Source organism: Aquila chrysaetos, chromosome 7 (assembly GCF_900496995.4).
Source record: "Aquila chrysaetos chrysaetos chromosome 7, bAquChr1.4, whole genome shotgun sequence".
NCBI lineage: Eukaryota > Metazoa > Chordata > Aves > Accipitriformes > Accipitridae > Aquila > Aquila chrysaetos.
The window spans coordinates 4,257,376-4,274,531 of NC_044010.1; the positions used below are offsets into that span (position 1 = coordinate 4,257,376).

At 49.0% G+C, this 17,156-nt stretch overlaps 1 protein-coding gene across 1 annotated transcript; it reads right to left on the reverse strand.

Annotated features, from left to right (window-relative positions):
• Window positions 1-20: 20 nt before the first annotated feature.
• UPK1B (uroplakin 1B) lies at window positions 21-12,108 on the reverse strand. The gene is made up of 9 exons (XM_030021063.1): window positions 11,976-12,108; window positions 7,644-7,698; window positions 6,554-6,641; window positions 5,820-6,020; window positions 4,196-4,270; window positions 3,334-3,456; window positions 2,854-3,033; window positions 1,987-2,070; window positions 21-1,357 (listed from the first exon to the last, which is right to left on the reverse strand). Exons 3-9 carry the CDS (start codon window positions 6,620-6,622, stop codon window positions 1,307-1,309), a joined length of 783 nt encoding a protein of 260 aa, XP_029876923.1. The 5' UTR covers window positions 6,623-6,641; window positions 7,644-7,698; window positions 11,976-12,108; the 3' UTR covers window positions 21-1,306.
• Window positions 12,109-17,156: the final 5,048 nt, after the last annotated feature.

A 17,156-nucleotide genomic window follows, 5' to 3' on the forward strand; every position in this document is an offset into this window, starting at 1 on the left:
ATCTTGAACAAGAAAAAACGTTTCACTTCCGCTTCTTTTTAATTAGTGTTTTGGTGAATATACAAAAACGAAGAATCAAGGCAGCTGGCAAGTGTCAGGACCTGAAGCAGTACACCTTAGGAAGAGGCTTCACCTTAAAATGCTCTATACAGGAGCATATTTCACACGACATATGTAACTACCGGTCTTTACTAGGAAAGACACCAGATCAGTCTGGGCCAAAGTAAACAGCCTCTATTGAACTGAGTGAGTAATGTAACTGCTGATGCAAGGACTGAATTTGGTTCAGTTAGCTCCTTGCTTGCATTTTTCACAAGAGTTACTCGTTGCCATTATTTGCCTTTTGTCCTACCTGATCGAGGGATGTGGAAGGGGAAGTACACAAGGGATGTGACCATATACATGCAGGGAGCTGAAGCAAGAAGCATGGAAATTAAGGGCGCGGGACAGCCACTTTTGCAAAGCCAACTACAGCGTAGGACCCCTCGTATTCTGCACAAATTCTAGCCCTTCAATGTGTGAAATCTTGTGTGAAGTACATAACAGCTTTTTGAAGGAGTCGCTTGTTAGCAAGTGGAGCTTTTCCTGGACTGGCACTTCTGAAGGCAGGAGCACATGCAGTAGTTTCATCAGTGACAGGAGGTAGGCTTGAATATAGGCAGCATATTGCTGAGGAGTGAGCTAGCCTTTTATTGGGCTTGACTAGCAACAGACTTTTTATCTGCAACATGTCTTTACTGCTGACACACTTAAACTCCTAAAGAATCTTCCTTATTCTAAGGCAAGGGGTAAGAGAGACCAGGAACAGAACTTGAACAATAAAATATATTAGAGAGGTCTGCAGTCTTCTCCCTTGTAGCATCCGTCTTTATTGGTCACAGGAGGTTACAGTTTTGCTCACATAGCCCTTGCTGGAGCCTTTGGCATTATGATTTACATTCAACCTAGTTTTAGAAAGAGATTTTTCTGGAGCAAGCGTATATGGACATTCTCCTTTCTGATGTCATCACAAAACAAATCAGAGCACTTCTTATCTTATGCTCCAAGGATTTCTTGCACAGCGAAAGAAGGATTGTGCCTCAGCCAGGAGGCATTAAGGCTGCAGAACAAGGGGCAAAGAAGGGACAAGAAAATTCTTTCCTGGAGTCATCAGCTCTGTGTGTCAAGTTTTTGGAGGGGCAAAAGTATATATGGGAGAGGTAGTGGGAAAACTTCAAATCCTCCGTGGCACAAGGAGAATGGAGCAGGCGATGAACAAATGCAGTTTCACACGGTGCTTCAGGACAGCGCTGAGGACGCTGGGGCTTCAGTATTCAATTCTGCTCCAGTAGAACATGGTACCAAGGAGGACGCAGAACTGAAACGACAAAACTACTGAGTTTCTCCGCTCCCCGTTTCCTTCTCCCCACCTCTCCCCCAGCCCCAATTAGTCCTACTGGTAGGAGGGAGTAACAGAAATTCTCGATGAGCAAAGTCCGTTCAGGCAGAGGAAGCTTAAAGCTTTTTATCTGCACAGAAGCTTCACAGTGAAGAAAGAAGATATGTGCAGCCGTAACTATTTGAATGGATCACTCAGCTTGCTGGGGATTATCTGCCATGAAGCTGCTGAACCCTGAGTACTTAGAACACTCATACAAAGTCTTTGAACTAGAAACTGAATTATCTGTCATGATTACTGTTTTGATGATCCAATACCCTTCACAAACAAGTATCTGCAAGCTGTGTTTGCTGTGTCGTATTGCTGAGATGGCAGCAGGCCACAGCAGGCTGGAAAGCCATCTAGCTCCTTACCTGTGGAAGCCAGAATGGAGGGAAACTTGTAAATGTAGCCCTGTTAGTGGAACAGGCTACAGGCAGATTGGTGACAAACGAATAACTATAATCTACAGACATTTCAAATGCGTCAGTCCTGTCATCCACCTCCACCCAACTGAGTGTGGAATAGCAAGAAAAGAGAAGAGGAAATAGAGGCAATTAAGTACTCACAGTCCAGCAGAGGATGGCAAAACCAAACCAGGCAACACCCCAGGCTTGTGTGTTCATTGGCCCAGAAATAGCATCATAACAACCCTGTAAGACAACCGTGAATGAATCAACACCAGCTTTGAGCTTGTACCACAAGGCAACAAGCTTATCTACCTCTGAGAGAGACTGAGGTGGCATGCTCCTCTCCTGTTGCAATTTGGGTACCTCACAGGGTCTCAAGAAGACGAGCCAGAGCTACACTGCTTATTGACAGCTTGCAGATAGCCTACCTGTTTCTAGCTCCAAATACAAAGTAGAGCCATCTCAGACACTTCCAGGACAAATTCCTGTGCCATCCACTTGCCAAGTGTACATATATAACCAAACACAGGCCAACACAGAGTTGACCTCCAGAATCAGGAAGCTGCAGGCAAATTTGGAAGCTTGAATGCCTTCTAGAAATGCTTGCTAGTGCAGAAGTTGATGCTCATGACCCAGCAATCTGTTTGACTAGCACAAGCTCGTCTATTGAAAAATTCTACCTTGAGGAGGAGAACTGCTGACTTGCTCACTCATATCGTATGCACTCATCTTTGGGCTAAGTTTGATTTAGCTACTGTCCATCTACATGTTGGAGATGTCACTTCTTACTGGTGGCATTGGGAGAGTTTTCTTAATAGTTGTCTCTCCATCAGGAAAGTCTTTATTACAACCCACCCTGTGTTCAGCAACACGGCCAGGACCCTACAGGCTTCGCTTCTCCTCCAGAAAGCTTTTGAGCACCTGTACCTTACAGTGGAGGAGGAAGGCTATTCATTGTTTCCTTCCCTTCCAGCAAGGTGCTTTTGACCAACATACGTTAACCGGAAAAAGTGGAGAGGGTCTTACGTTGCTGTTATAGTAGCCGGGGACCCCAAGCTTGCAGGCGTCGAGGTTGACGGGAGACCCTTGGGCATCCATGACACAGCAATTGCGCGGCCAAGGGAAGTCGGCGTCTTTGTGCCTGGAGCGGAAGGCGGACGCGTACTCCTGCCAGTCGGAGGGGCCCCGCACGCCGCAACAGTGCTTCTGCGGAGCAAGAGAAGGGAACGGTCTTTACGGGCCCGGGCCACAGCCCCGCGCGCAGCTGGACACCGCACATGGCTGGTTAGGCATTAACCACAGATTTATGGGAGAGATTTTTTGAAGTGCCTGCCTTTGACAGCCTGCCATCTGATAAACGAGCAAAACAGGGAGTGTGGTAGGACTTTCTCTAAGGTTCAAGGCAGATGCCGTCCTCTTTATTACCGAGTGGCCGCAAGGAGGACTTGAAATTCCAGGGCTGCAGAGCATTTAGTAATTAGTGAGAGTTTTCAGTGTTATTATTACCTGAAGCATGAGTTCATCCCATGTCTTTGTGACCCCTTCAGCCATCCATTTGTCGTTGTTATTGTCTGTGTCTGACTTGTTATACCTCTCCAGCATTTGCTTCAGGAAGAGATTTGGAGTGAGCTACAGGGAAAAAAAACCAGAGAAGAATGCAGGAACTATGTAAATAAGTGGCCGTGTAAAGCAAATATAGGGTTATTTGGGGCGGGTTTGTTTGCTGGTTTCAGTGTCCTGCTGGAGAACAGGAATGCTGCTTCTCCCCCAGTTTTACACACAGGAGAATAAAGAGCAGGATTTGAGGAGCAGGAGCAAAAAAGATGCAGATCTTGAGCACGACTCTTAAGCAGGCTCTACCAGATGTCAGATCACAGGAGATGTGTAGAAGCTATGTGTTACATTTAATACGTTGCTTGGAACTAAAGCACCAGAAGTAATTTCCCTCCCTACCAGTGTCTCTAATAACCTACGTAATCTTTCCCTCACTAGTAACACTGCCTGGGCAATGCTGAAGATTTGTCTTCTGCATGTGTGGTAGATTAATCAGTCTGTAGCCGAACGACTAAACATTGTATTGATGATTCAGCTAACCCACACTGTTAGTTCCTTAACTACAAGATTGTAAACATTTTAAAATTTTAAAATAACAAAACTGTGTTAAAAAGAACAAAGTTATTTCCTGATTAGAATAATGACGTTGGAGACTTTCCTTGTGGGGTCTTAGTCTAACTCAGCAGTAGTCCTTTGAGCTTATACTGTACCACCACACAGGACATTTACTGCACTGAACAGGACTGCTGTGTGCTCTAGAACTGCAACATTTCCCAGCACGGTCGCAAGAATATATGAGGAAAGAAATACTCACAAAGTCTCGCTGAGTCGCTGCTGTGATACAAGAAGCCATTTCAAATGCATAAGTGATCAGCATCAGAATAATATACTGTGGGAGACAGACAGCAGAGTTAGTTAGCTCTTGGAGAAAGAGTTAAGCAGTTCTTTCAAGATTAAGCCTGAAACCCTGCTCAAGGCAAAGGAGGCCAGGCTATCCTAGTCTCCTCAGTCTTCTCCATGCACCTGAACATTCACGTAGCCCTTCCCTGCGCTTGTTTCGGTTTGCAATCTGCTTTCTTGAAGGTGTATGACTGGAATTGTTCTCCATCTCACAGACGAGATTTCATCGGAACCTCGGGGCATTAATACCACCCTGCCTCTATGGAAAATACTTTGCCTGATATGGCTTAGAATAACATTTGCCCTTTTCTTTATTGCATCTCATTGGCAACTCATGCTTGTTCCACGTCTTCTCCTTCCACTTCCATTTGCCAGCTATAAGCTTTTCAGCAAGAGGCTGTTCACTCCTAGCAGGAGAGCTTGTACTTTGGGGAAACAGAAGGTGCAATTAAGAGTGTCATTCAGATCCTCCTGATTTTGCATCGTCAGATTTCCTCAACACTCCTACTTTGTGAGCAAAGATCCTTCATGAAAACAGATCCTGAGGATCACCTCTCATAGTCTATTTCACTGTTTCTCTTCCCTTCTCAGCACAACCCCTTTAACCTTTCCCATATTCCCTTTGCAGTTCTTGTGCCTCTATTTCTCCTCCCACATTTTATAATGTTCTTCTCAGATTCAGGGCATTTGTTTTCTTCTTACCCCAGCTTCTGCCCCTCGTACCCTCTCTTCTCTCCTATACCACAGCCTTGGGTTTCAGCCAAGACACTAAAATTCAGAGTTAAGGGAATTCTCTTCCATCAGCTCTTTGCCGGTGAATTCCCTGGCACAAGAGTTCAGATCTCTAAGTGCCTCTTGTTTAAAACAGACACCCTGCCATCCTATATGAATCCAAGAGAGAGATGATTACAGAGTTTTGGCTCTACCCTTCGTTAATGCAAGCACCGATTAAGTCTTGCCACTGCCAACCTAAAGGACTAAGTAGAAATTGTACAGAGATTTGTTCACGTCTTAATATTGTCCTTTGCTTATCCAAAGCTCTCCGTTCCCACCCCTGTAATTTCTGCCTGCTTGCTGATGTCTAATGTTCTCAGTTGCACCCATATTTGGTATACTAACACATACTAATGCCTTGTACAGAAGTCATTACTTATCAGCCTCTAAACTGAATGGTATATGACAGCTGAAAGGCAGTAAGGGGTGGGGAGAAACGAGGATCTAAACCACATCCCAGCTACATCTGATTGCACAAATGCTTCTTCATTGCTTCAAGGTCAGGGTCAAGGTAGTCAGCTTAAATCTCCATTGTGGCTATTACCATTAATTCCCTCAGCCTGGTTCGGGAGCTTCTCATGCATGTGTCCTCAGAGGAGTTACCTTGTGGGACACCACAGCCATGATCAAGAAGAACCTTTGGCTCCTTGTCACTAATAAAAGCTGTCTTTGCTGAGTGGGTGATTACCAAGGTGAGCAGGGAAACTAAGGCGGCGTTTTTTTCAGTTTGGCAGCACTAGGTAGGCTAACTTTGCTACACTTACCACCAGCAGCAAGGTCCTGTTGGACTTAATGACTCCGACGATACCAAGGATAGACAGAGCAAAGAGTGCAAAGCCAACAAAGATGCCAATCCAGGCAGCAGCATAGATGTCATCGTTTTCTGTGGCTTCCAGCAGAGGGTAGAGACCATGGGGATCGGACACAAAGAAGATGCACTCTGCTGTCAGGGCAATGCCGCACATCTGAGAAGGGCAAGTTCGGGAAATCCATTAGATTGAGCTTTCCCAAAGAAATAGCAGAGACAGAAAAAGACAGAGACTGCTTTCTTTTCATTCAACTTTCTGCCAAACAGGGGCTACTTAACTCCTCCTCTGCCCAACTCTACAATCTCTTGTATTGTGCCTTCACAGAAGAATTTCAGGCAAAACTCACCCAGCCTAGACCTGAGAGGTCAGGCTTAGGACTTGAGAATGTTAAGAAAGAATTAACAGAACCTTTCCCATGGAGGGAGGTGGCTGGAAAGGTGTTGGTCAGCAGCAAGGGCTCTTCCCCTAGAACTCATTCTCATAGGGTCTTGTGGATCAGCCCCTGATGTCCTCTCCCCACCCAACTGATCAGCTAGCACAGCTCTTCTTTACCCCTCCTCCCATGCTTTACTGGTTTATTTATGTGTGGACTTCACAAGTGAAGAGGGATTTCATGGCTGGGAGCTGCTGTTTTAAGAAGCATCATACTGGAAGGAAGCCTCCACCCATACTTGTCCCACTTCACTTACCCCAATGACCACATTTCCAAAGACTAATAGACCCTGCAAGATGCGTATGCCATCACCACTTTTTGCCATCTTTAATTCTTCATGCAACCTGGGAAAAACCAAAGACAGTCTTTAGTTAGACCAGTACAGTAGGCTTCACTCAGAAATAGAAACTATCCCCGAGGGGAAGGATAGATGGAACCTGCCAGCCTGACTGTACACCTCCCACCCCTTGCTTCATAGTCATTGCAGAGGAAAACTTCCCCAGGTGTGACGCTGGTAACTTAAACTCCCCCTGATACTTGAGCTACAGAAGATCGGGACCACTCTGGGGCAGTCAGTGTCTTTGGCTCCCTTTCGGGTAGGGTTTTCACCATCGCAACAGCACCCATGCAAACCTCAGCTCATGGTGTTGTATTTCCAGCTGGCTAGAAACACCAGCTACACCCAGATGGACAGGGGAGAAGTTCGGTGCCCTCACCTCGCTCCTCTTCCAAAGGAGCCAGCTCTACCCCAGGGTATGCTATCCACCCCACTGGCTGTTTTATTTTGGCCAGCACTGCCACGGGACCGAACTGGCAACCACGGCGCTTTAGCTGTATCCCACACACATACCCATGGCACGTGGCTTGGCAGCACCTTGCTAAGGGCAGCCCCGTCTCCCACCCATGCCGAGAACTGGATCTGGGACCCCAGTTCCCGGTCAGGTGCGAGAGAGGGAGAGAGCAGCTCAGGCTGCAGCTGGCTCATGGGAGCCGGGCCAGATAGCATTCCCACCAAATTCCTGAGAGCACAATATCCTGCAGGCTGGGGCCAGGCACCCTGCATCAAATTCACCCCCTTCCAGAGAGAGCGGCATAAAGGCAGTAGTCAGAGGTAGGAGACCTCTTGGAGAAACAAGCCCAGATGCCAGCGCCAACCAAGTCCTTCTTTCAAAGGGACGGAGCGCATGTGTGCATGGAGAGGGGGAGGGAAAAAACCCCCAACCCTAAGACAGCTGCATTTGCCAGGTGGTTAAGAAAATATAAGCCATGAAAGAAGGGCTGAAGTGGGTCCAACTTGAGCAGACAACAGGAAAAGCAGCTCGAACACCCCTCTTCTGCCAGAGTACCTGCGCTAGTGCCTTCTCTTGCCGGGGTTGCTGACTCAGGGATTCTTCAAAGAAGCTGTTGGAAAATAAGAGCAGACACAGCTGTCAAGGAAGGGGAGTTTCCTGAGGAACAGAGCATTGTGGGACCTCTCTAACAATGCCACCTTCAGCCTCCCCAGCAGCTGCCCTTTTAGGGTAGGCAGGACTTCCAACAATGACAGAGGAAACCCAGAATTTCCTATCACCCTTTCTGCAGTGGTTTGAGGGTTAGGCATGGAGCGATCTCCAGTGTTTTCACCATTATACCAGCAGCAGAGCACGTAAGTATTTTCTCATGAGAGCGTGAGTGGGGATGGTCATTATATCCAAGGTGAGAAGCCATTTTTATTCCCATATTTTTATTTATACCTGAAGCTGTATGGCTCTGTATTGGAAAATGGCAAGCTCATGAGGTCAACCTGAAGCTCTGTCCCTGCCAAACTTGTTGACCAGCCAGGATGCCCAGGGGGGCCACATAAAACTCTCTTGCAGGTCAAATCTGGGTCTGGGCAATGTTTGGCCACATGTGGTCTACAATACAACGCTACAGAGTCTGCCAAATCTGAGACAGACGCTGGTCTTCTACTCATCTGAAAGCTGGAGAGACCACTGCCTGGCTCATGGATCTTTGTGCTGCAAACTCCAGAGATTTTCGAAAAGCCTTTAGTTATTGCCATCTAAGAGACATCACAAGTCAGGGGGCAGTCCAAAAAGCAAGGAAATCTTCCCTGCTCAAATGCAGGCACATGAACTCTGACTGCTACACGGAAAAGCAGGTCTGCTCCAGCTACCATGTAGATAGCAGTGCTGAGTGTGCCATGTGGCTAGCATGACAGATCATACCAAGTGCGATTAACAAAGTCGCAACCCTTTTCTTTACATTGCAGGAATCTCTTTCTCCCTCCCTTTCTTTCCTACAGACCCCCCTGCAGTGTAACGACAGCACTCACACCTCGTACGTGGGCTGCCCACCCAGCCCACGTGCTTGCCTCCCCACAAGCTGGCTTTCTTCTCCTCCCTGGCAGGCAGGACCTGCCTCGCTCTTGCCTCTCCTTAGGCAGGTCTTACTGCAGTCACGGCAGTCCAAGCAAGCAAACCTCTTCTCCTGCAGCAAGCCCATCTCCTAGGCTACTGTAGCTGGGAGGAAAGCTGGACACGGTCGCCACCACACAGATATCAACTGGAGAGTGGCAAGCTTCTACGCAACCTAAGGCTTTCCAGTACCCTACGTAAGTCCAATGGGATTGCGGGGCGGAGGGAAGCAGAGAGACCGGGAAGAGGAAAAGCGAAGGAAGAGCCTTTACTGTAGACCTAAAAATAAACACTGTAATGATGTTGCCATATGAATTCTCCCTCTGCCTCCAAGGAATCCGTTTCTCGGTGTCCGCTTTGTTCCCTTGTGCCGCATGTGGCAACCCCTTGTCTGGCTCCTTCTCCATTGTAAAGGGTCTAGTACCGGCACCACAGCTGAGACACTGGGGAGGTGCTCCAAGGCCATGACGACAGCTAGCCATCTGGAGACCTGACCCTCCAACACACCCCAGAGGAGAAGCCGGGGGGGGGATCTGGGGCTTTCCACCTTCTGCCTGCTCCTCACGCCCCAGAGGTAAGCTGGGTTAAGCAAGAACAGCTTGCACAGCACTTGGCGCAAGTGCATGACTACGGAGGCATGAGGCAAACCTTGGCCGGCTTGCCCGAGGCAAGCTGCATGCAGGTATGACTCACAACCGCCCTCGGGTTCTTCTTCCCAGCCCCCAGAGAGACAGACGCCAGCAGCTCCTGCCTGCGGACACAAATCAGTTTGGAGGCAGAGGAGCCTTCTTTGCGGGCTGGTTAAGATTAGTTTTATGACCCAAATACAGTTTCCTGGGGCTTCAGGGAAACCCCTGAGGAAACCGGAGCTTCAGCTGCAACCGTTATCCAAAATCTCCACACGAGAGGGTGGCCAGGTCCTGGGATTTCAGCCTTGAGCTTGGATGGACCTGGTGTTCCTCAGCACATCCCGGGCACCTTGCAATTTACCCGTGACCCATCTAGGTCCCAGGTACTCAATTATCACTACCACAGACTTTGCTCTGTGCTCCAAGCAGCTTTGGAAAGGTGTCTGTTGCTCCCGTTGTACTACAAAAACCTATGCCCCTCCTGAAGCACATCTTTCTTCCTCTTCTTTATGCCCTGGTCACAACCCAGACTGCAACTTCTCCCCCCTCACACCCCCAAAACACTCCTGACACTCATGGGGAGCCTGTCAGTGCCCAAGAGCAGTGGTAGCGCTGCCTCCCTTTATTCCTCCACAAGTTGCAGACGGATCTGTTATTTCCATGCCCTTGGAGCTTTCTTGACCTGTCCTCCCTTGCTCTACTCACAGGGACTCTACGAGACCTGCAGCACAACTGTGGGAGCCGAAAACGAAGCTCCTTTCCGCAGAGGCTGGCTTCTGCCCTTGTATTTTAGGTGACAACCCCATGGAGGCTTTCAAAGGAAGCCCTGCTGGCAGCAGTTCCTGGAGTCAAGCAGGATTCAGTCTCGGTTGTGCATCCCTCACACACATTGGGCTGGTTGGTCTTCTGAAATCTCCACACCCCCTCTTTCTATAGATTGGGACAGGATTTCAGTAGCCTGACAGATGAATGCCCCCTGCTTAGTCTGGTCCTACTCCATCTCTAGCCAAAAAAGCCAATGAATAAGAATTGGTTTGGCATCGCCCCATGCAGAAGCGGGTCGCATTTTGATTGCCTCGCATTTCGTGCCAGATGTCGTGGTGGAGTCACGGCACTGTGACCAAGGGATATCCAAAAACACCCCTGTGAGCATCATTTGTTTCTACACCCCGCTCTTGGAGGTCTCTCACCATGGCAGCGGGGCTTCACCTCACCCCTTACTAACCCCCTTTCCTTCAGCATCCCCGTGCAGGTCATTGCACTCTCACGGCGTAAGAAGGCAGAGACAAGGGACGCATTTTTTTTATTACTCATGGGCTCCACACACCTTGGCCGAAGGGCTCCGCGCCGCTCGAGCGCAACTAAACAAACCCAGCCCTTCAACGGCAGAAACCTGGTTTTTACTCGTACCCCCTCCGGTGCAGAAGCCCGGGCTCCACACCTCGTGCTCCCCTGGTCCTGGTTGGAGATCACGTCTCTACAGGCAGGAGCGAGGTGCCCAGCCTGGGGCTGGGGCGCTGACGGAGGGAAGCCACTGGGGTGGAACCGCTGCCGGAGGCGCCGGTGCCGGTGCCGGTGCCGGTGCCGGTGCCGTGGGAAGCCTCCGCGAGCCATAGACCTGCCTGCACCCTGACCTGCTGCGGGCTCTGATGCATGAAAGTTTGAGGGGCCAGACAGCAATAAACCTACTTTTTTTTTTTTTTCTCAATTGGTTAGCAGAAAATTTAGACCCTAAGGGGCTTAAACAGAAGGTAGTTTCCAAGTGCTTGGGACATCTTCAGAGTTTTAAGAGGATGCAATTAAATATGTTATCGATGAGTTGCTTGGACTCTGCTCTAAGCAGCCAAACGCTTTACAAGTGTCAATTCGTTGTTTACTTATTTTAAAGCAAACACCTCCAGCGCACACAAAACCACACAGTCCTCCTGCCCCGCTGGACTTCCCCCATCGCTCCACCTGCCCCAAAATGCAGCCGCCTCCGACAGAGAACAGCTTGTGCTCCAGGAGTCAACCACACTCAGAAAAGGAAGACACAGCCGGTTATTTCATGCTACCAGGGGAGAAAAATAAAGCAAAAACAAAGCTCAGCATCAAGCAGGGGTCAGAGACTAATTAAGTTTCCTTTCGAGAGAGATTGCTATGAAATGAAGCCTGTGTGAACAGCGGAGTGGCTGGTAAATCATCATCAAGCATAATTACCTCGGAAATAGAGCTGGGAGGTAGGTTTTTCCTCTCTCCCTCATTAGTTCAGCACAGCCAAAACACGGGGTTTTTTTTTTTCCTTTCCCAGTTTCACAAGTGAGGGGGAATTACAGGATTCATCTTTCTCGGCAATAATTTTTCTTTTTTTTACACTCAGATATATTTGCAACAGATTTAATTTTTCCATTCCCTCCTCCCCAGTCTTTAGGAGAAAAAATATGAAACAAATTTAAACAGCCATAGAGAAGACACAGCCTGAGGTAGGAAAAATGAAATACTTAATAATCTTCTGCAGTTAACCTCACCCAGGTACCAGACTCCCACATACTAAACACAGCCCAGGGACTAAAATAAAAACCATTACACATAAAAGCTTCCTTTTCTCCTAACAGATACTTATTGCTCATGTGCCTCATTAAGAGGAAGACGATGACCGAAGCAAGGCACTCACCCCTCACTTCTCGTGATGCTTCCCAGAAGAAATCCTGACCACCTGCAAAGCCGAAAAAAGTCCCTTTCTCCCACCTCTGCTGGGCTTTAAAGAGCCCAGGTTGCTTGAGGAAAGTGCTGCGTGATTGGTAGGGTGCCCATCACATGAGGAAAACTTTTTTTTCTAGCCAAACCTGTTCCTCGGTCCTCCTGGGACCAGAGGGTGTCTCTGTGACTCTTAGATCGTATCGGAATGCAGTTGTGCTGAAAACACAAAGCTTTAAAGAATTTCTATTATTATACTCTCGAAAGGGTGGATGAATGACTCACTTGTACGAGATACTTGAACTTTAAAGAGGATGGGCAAGTTGGAAGGATGTAAGTATAAATATTAGGATTGCTGGACTGCTGTTTGAACATGAGTGTAAGAAGAATGTACTGACTAGAAAAAGAGGGTAAATGAATTTTAATGTTTTCATTTAATTACATTGCATGGGGAAAATCCAGTGGTTTGGGTTGGATCCGTTTTCATTTTATTTAGCTTGGGATTTTTTTGGAAACAGAAGTGTAGGTGTTGGCTACTCTGCAAGACGCTGCGGATAACATGAAAAGTGGGGAGACTTTTGTATTTCCTTGGGCCCTCTAGATTTTTAACAAATTCAGTCTTATTAAGACTGAGCAAAGTCAAGCAGGGACATATCTATTAATTGGCCTGTGATGAACCGAGAGGGGCTGAGGAGCACAGCAGAAAAGGAATGTCTCTCACCTTCTTCTCCCTCACCCATTCCAGTACAAGTCTGCCAAAAGTCGGGATTCCTGTTACTGGAGACTGGAGCAAGTCTCTGGCAAAAGCGCAAGTGCTTGTGCTTGGTGTTCTTCATCTGCTGGTGCAAAAACCAGTCACAGGAATAACGGGCTTGGGAAGGGTGATGGGAACTACATGTTTTTAGAGCCCTTCACAAGTCAAAAGCGAACATCAAAAGAATATATATATATATCTCTTTGGTAGCCATCTTTGCAAATATCTTGTGGGAAATTAGTGAGAACTGCAATACCTCTGATGTTTTGTGCATCCCCTTGGTACTTGGAGACAACTGAAGAGAGATCCAGCATTCCCATGTCATCCTCATCACATTTCACCCTGAGGAAAGGACAGTGCTTTTGGCATTTCCAGCTCCATGAGTTATGACAGCGATAAGCAAAAGAAGACCCAGGCTTTGCAGCCAGCCTGATCTAGTAGACAGGGACAAGACATTTGTCACTTGGCTGCTCAAGAGTAGGGATGCAGATTTGTCTGGACCTAAATAACTCTTAGCTGCTTGCCCATTATTTGTGCTCCCTGCACCAGGTGAAGCCTGCCCAATCTTTCGGCAGTGCTGGGGGGACCAATGCGTTTCGTGCTGACTGGTGTGCTGGGGTTTAGGAACCAGGCTCCCATCATCGCTGCCGGAGATTGAGAACAGCTGGTGGCGGGGATAAGCAGCGCATCTCCTGAGTGTCACAGCCTGGCAAGACACGGGGCAGTGGTTAGGCACAAGCCCTGCCGTGGTAGCATGCTCCACCACGTCCCACCCGGGAGGAGAGAAGAGGCAGCGAGCGTGGAAATGCTAATTTGGAAAAAGAAGATGAGGAAAGAGGAGAGAGGGAAGGGGAAGCTGGTAGTGAAGTTGGTAGACTTACCAGTCACCAGCACTGAGAGCGGCTGTTGGGAGAGAGAGCACTGGTGCGGCTGAGCTCTTGCTGCTCAGTAGCCCTGTCCGGGAAGCTGCAAAAAGGTGTTAGCGTGATCCTTGTTTGGGCTGGAAGAGTGGGTAAGGCTGGGGAGGGTGGTGGTCAGTCCTAAGCTGCCATCACCATTTGGCTGCTCACAGCTCGTTGTTAATCTGGGTTAGCAGGTAAGAATATTTTTGGTGAAACCTGGAGAGAAATGTGGTATTGGGAAGGAGAGAGTTGGGATGGGGGTTTTGTTTGTTTGCACTTTTTTTGGTGTGTGTTAATCAGGTCAGACTATGAGTTTCTACAGAGACCTTGCCTGAGCAAGGGCGTGCAATGGGGCTGACGAACCGTGCGGTGGGAACTTCCAGTGGGGTGCCTGCAGCTGCTTTAGCCTCCCCTGTGGGTCTGCGCCTGCGCTGGCGTGCTGCAGATGAGAACACGCCAACACTTCTATATAGCCAGACCCAGACATTTGTGTAAGCTCTTGCACTTGGTCAATGCTACAGACCCACGAGTGCACACACCTCCTCACAGAGCCATACGTACGCACACGTATATGTACACGTACAGATCTACACACCTCACATGCATATGCTTTCCGCAGGTGTATCCAGACACAGGTCCACATACTGTTGTGTATGGGTGAAAGGCAAAGTGCTGGCTTGGGAGTGAAGACACACTGCGATTTGGGGTTTCATTTGGAGACACAGTCAGATGCTGAGGCCACAGCCTGGCCCATTTTCACATGGAGGTGGAAAAGGAAATTTCTCAGGAGATCTATAACTTGACTATGGCAAACGTGCTCTGTGGGTTACAGGGCAATGTAAGAACATGCCTGTCACAAAGTGTGCCGTGGCTTTTCAAAATAGACATGGGAGGGATGCTGGAGGATGCCTGAAGAGAGAATAAAGGTGCTGAAAAGGGCTGATTAGATGCTGTAGGTAATTCCAATCAGCTGGCTTTGCTCCTAACCTCTGAGAATACCCTTTCACATTCCTGCATCCTTTGAATTTCCTTTCTTCATAGCATGGAAATAGCGATTTAAGACAGAGTGCGTGAGAGGGAAGAATTAGGGAGGGAGAGAGGGAGAGAGCACACAGGGAGGAAAGGCGGTTACGGCCAAAGCAGCAAGGTCCCAGGAGTGATTTCTGTGACCGCCTCGTGCCAGCATCACGAAGGAACCACTCCCGTCCACGAACAGGAGGCTCCTAACGGCATTTGCAACACTGCATGGGAAGATCAGATCTCCCGGTTAAGGGCGAGAGCTCAGGAAATCCCACATCCCCAGCAGTGCGGCCGCAGCGTTGGCTGAGCCCGTGCACAGGTTCAGCTTGGCACACACCGCCTGTGTGTCCCAGGGACGGGGTTTTTTTTGATGATCGTCCCTCCAGCGCACGGCAGCAGCGGGAATGAAGCCGAGCATCCTTGCCGCAGCGCGCTGCGAAGGCGCTGCCCGTGAGCGGAGGGGCCGTCGCCTTTCCCGGCAGAATCCCCACCTCACCGGCTGGGTCAGCGACCTCCCCTTGAGGGCACCACCGCCAGCTGCCCCAGCCCCAATTCCTGCCACCCGGCTTTACTCCCGCGTTCCCGGGAATGCCGCGAACAGCTGCTTCCCGCTCCGCGGTTCGACCTTCCTTCCCTCGGCCAGATTTGGGTTTGAGGCTCGCGCCTGCCGCCCAAGCCCTCCACGTGCCGTGGCCGGGAGCCAGATCCTCCCCAGAGGAGAAGGGAATTCCTCACGGCTGCCTCCTCTCCCGTCTCCGTGCGTCCCCACGGGGGGCGAGGACGCGGGGCCGTGGGGGACAGAAATCCGCCGGGCCCCTCGGGTTTGCAGCTGGCCTGGCCTCCCGCCAGCCTTGCCTCCTGCCTCCCCAGCCGGGTCGTGGCTTTTGCTACAGCTGCCTCCCCCTTTCTGCAATGTTTTCGCCCTTTTTTTTGCCACTTCTATACCTCTCAACCTCAAGAGAGGGGAATAACTGCGGGGCGTGGAGAATAAATAAGCGAACACCACCTAGGGAGATCAGGAGAGAGCGGCTCTGTCCCTGAAATTGTTTACCAAACAGTGCTGAGTGTGGGGAGACAAATGGCATACCGTTAGCAACAACCATAGGCTAATTATCGTGGGTTAGGATAAACCACCGAGTCGCTGGGCTAGCCACTCCGGCGAAGCCTGCAAACATATAGACTGAAAAGCAGAACTGTATGTATATATTTAGTACAATGTGGAATGCAGTAAGTAACTTCTTTCTAAACCCTCAGATACCTTGATGAAGAGCGTTACAGAAAACCCAGATACAGGCATCTTTGTGACGCTGGTAAACCTGGTATTTTGCATTTGGCAATGCATAATCCACCCCTGAATATGGCATTGCACTCTTCATTGCTAAGAAGAGCGCTATAAAGCACACTCTCAAGGATTGGGGTTTCTTAATATTTTGGGGAAGGAGAGGGATACACCTTATTTTTCTAATTTTGTAGGGTAGTTTTATTCATGAGCTTATAACCATGGCTGTATTCTGGTGGTGGTAAGACTTGCAATTTTGGGTGTTTGCATAAAGCCCAAGCTACTGGAATCACGTGATTGCATGAAAATCTGTACTTTCAGCCTTTCGGAAGAGACCGTTTCTTCTCCTTCTGACAAACAAGCAAGCAGAAAGGACAAACAGCTTGGAGGAAGCTGCTCTGTTTGGTAAAGAACTGCATTCAGGCGGGGAACTGCTTCCCCAGGGAGTTTTGGGCTAGTGCTCATAGTGGAATTCGCACATGTGGGTAAAGGCAGTAACAAATTAAATCTCGGTACCCCACTGCTAACAATTAGGCCAGCTGCTGTGGCTCCCCTCCTCAGTGATCTCAACCCAAAAGCGTAGAGAAATAGTGGATGTTTATAAAGCCTAATCTCTATTGGCTGCTACTACTGTTAATAAAGGAGACCCTCAGGGTGCCTTCTTGTACACATTGAGAGAGATTTGGGCTCTAAATCTCCCCCTAAGGATGCCTCTTTTACTCTGCTGACTACGAAGGAAACTCGTAGGATAGCCTCATCACGGGCCTGAGGCTAATTTCTGCAAAGGAAAACCCAGACCAAAATATCTGCATCAGAGCTGCTGATCTCACCTAGATCTTTCAGCAACCTACAGGTCACATTTTTGTACCTGCAGAGACCAGAAGATAAAACAAGCACGGAAGAGCCTGGGGGAGCCCTGAGGTCAAGACCTGCCCTGGCTCCACTCCCACCAGCAAAGGTTTCTCCTGGCAGGGAAGGGGAGCCAAGCCCTGCAAAAGTGGCATTCCCCAGCCAACACCCTTGGTGGCATAAAAGGGTCAGTAGATGGGACGTGGCCTCCTCTTGAATCTCACCGTCAGATGAGGGCAGGCCAGCTCACTCGGAACAGGAGCCTGACCACAGGGAAGGCTCACGGAAGGCTAGAAATCTCACTGTGCCCAGGCAAAGAATCGCCTGGGATCTTGCAAAATACATAGCAGGAGA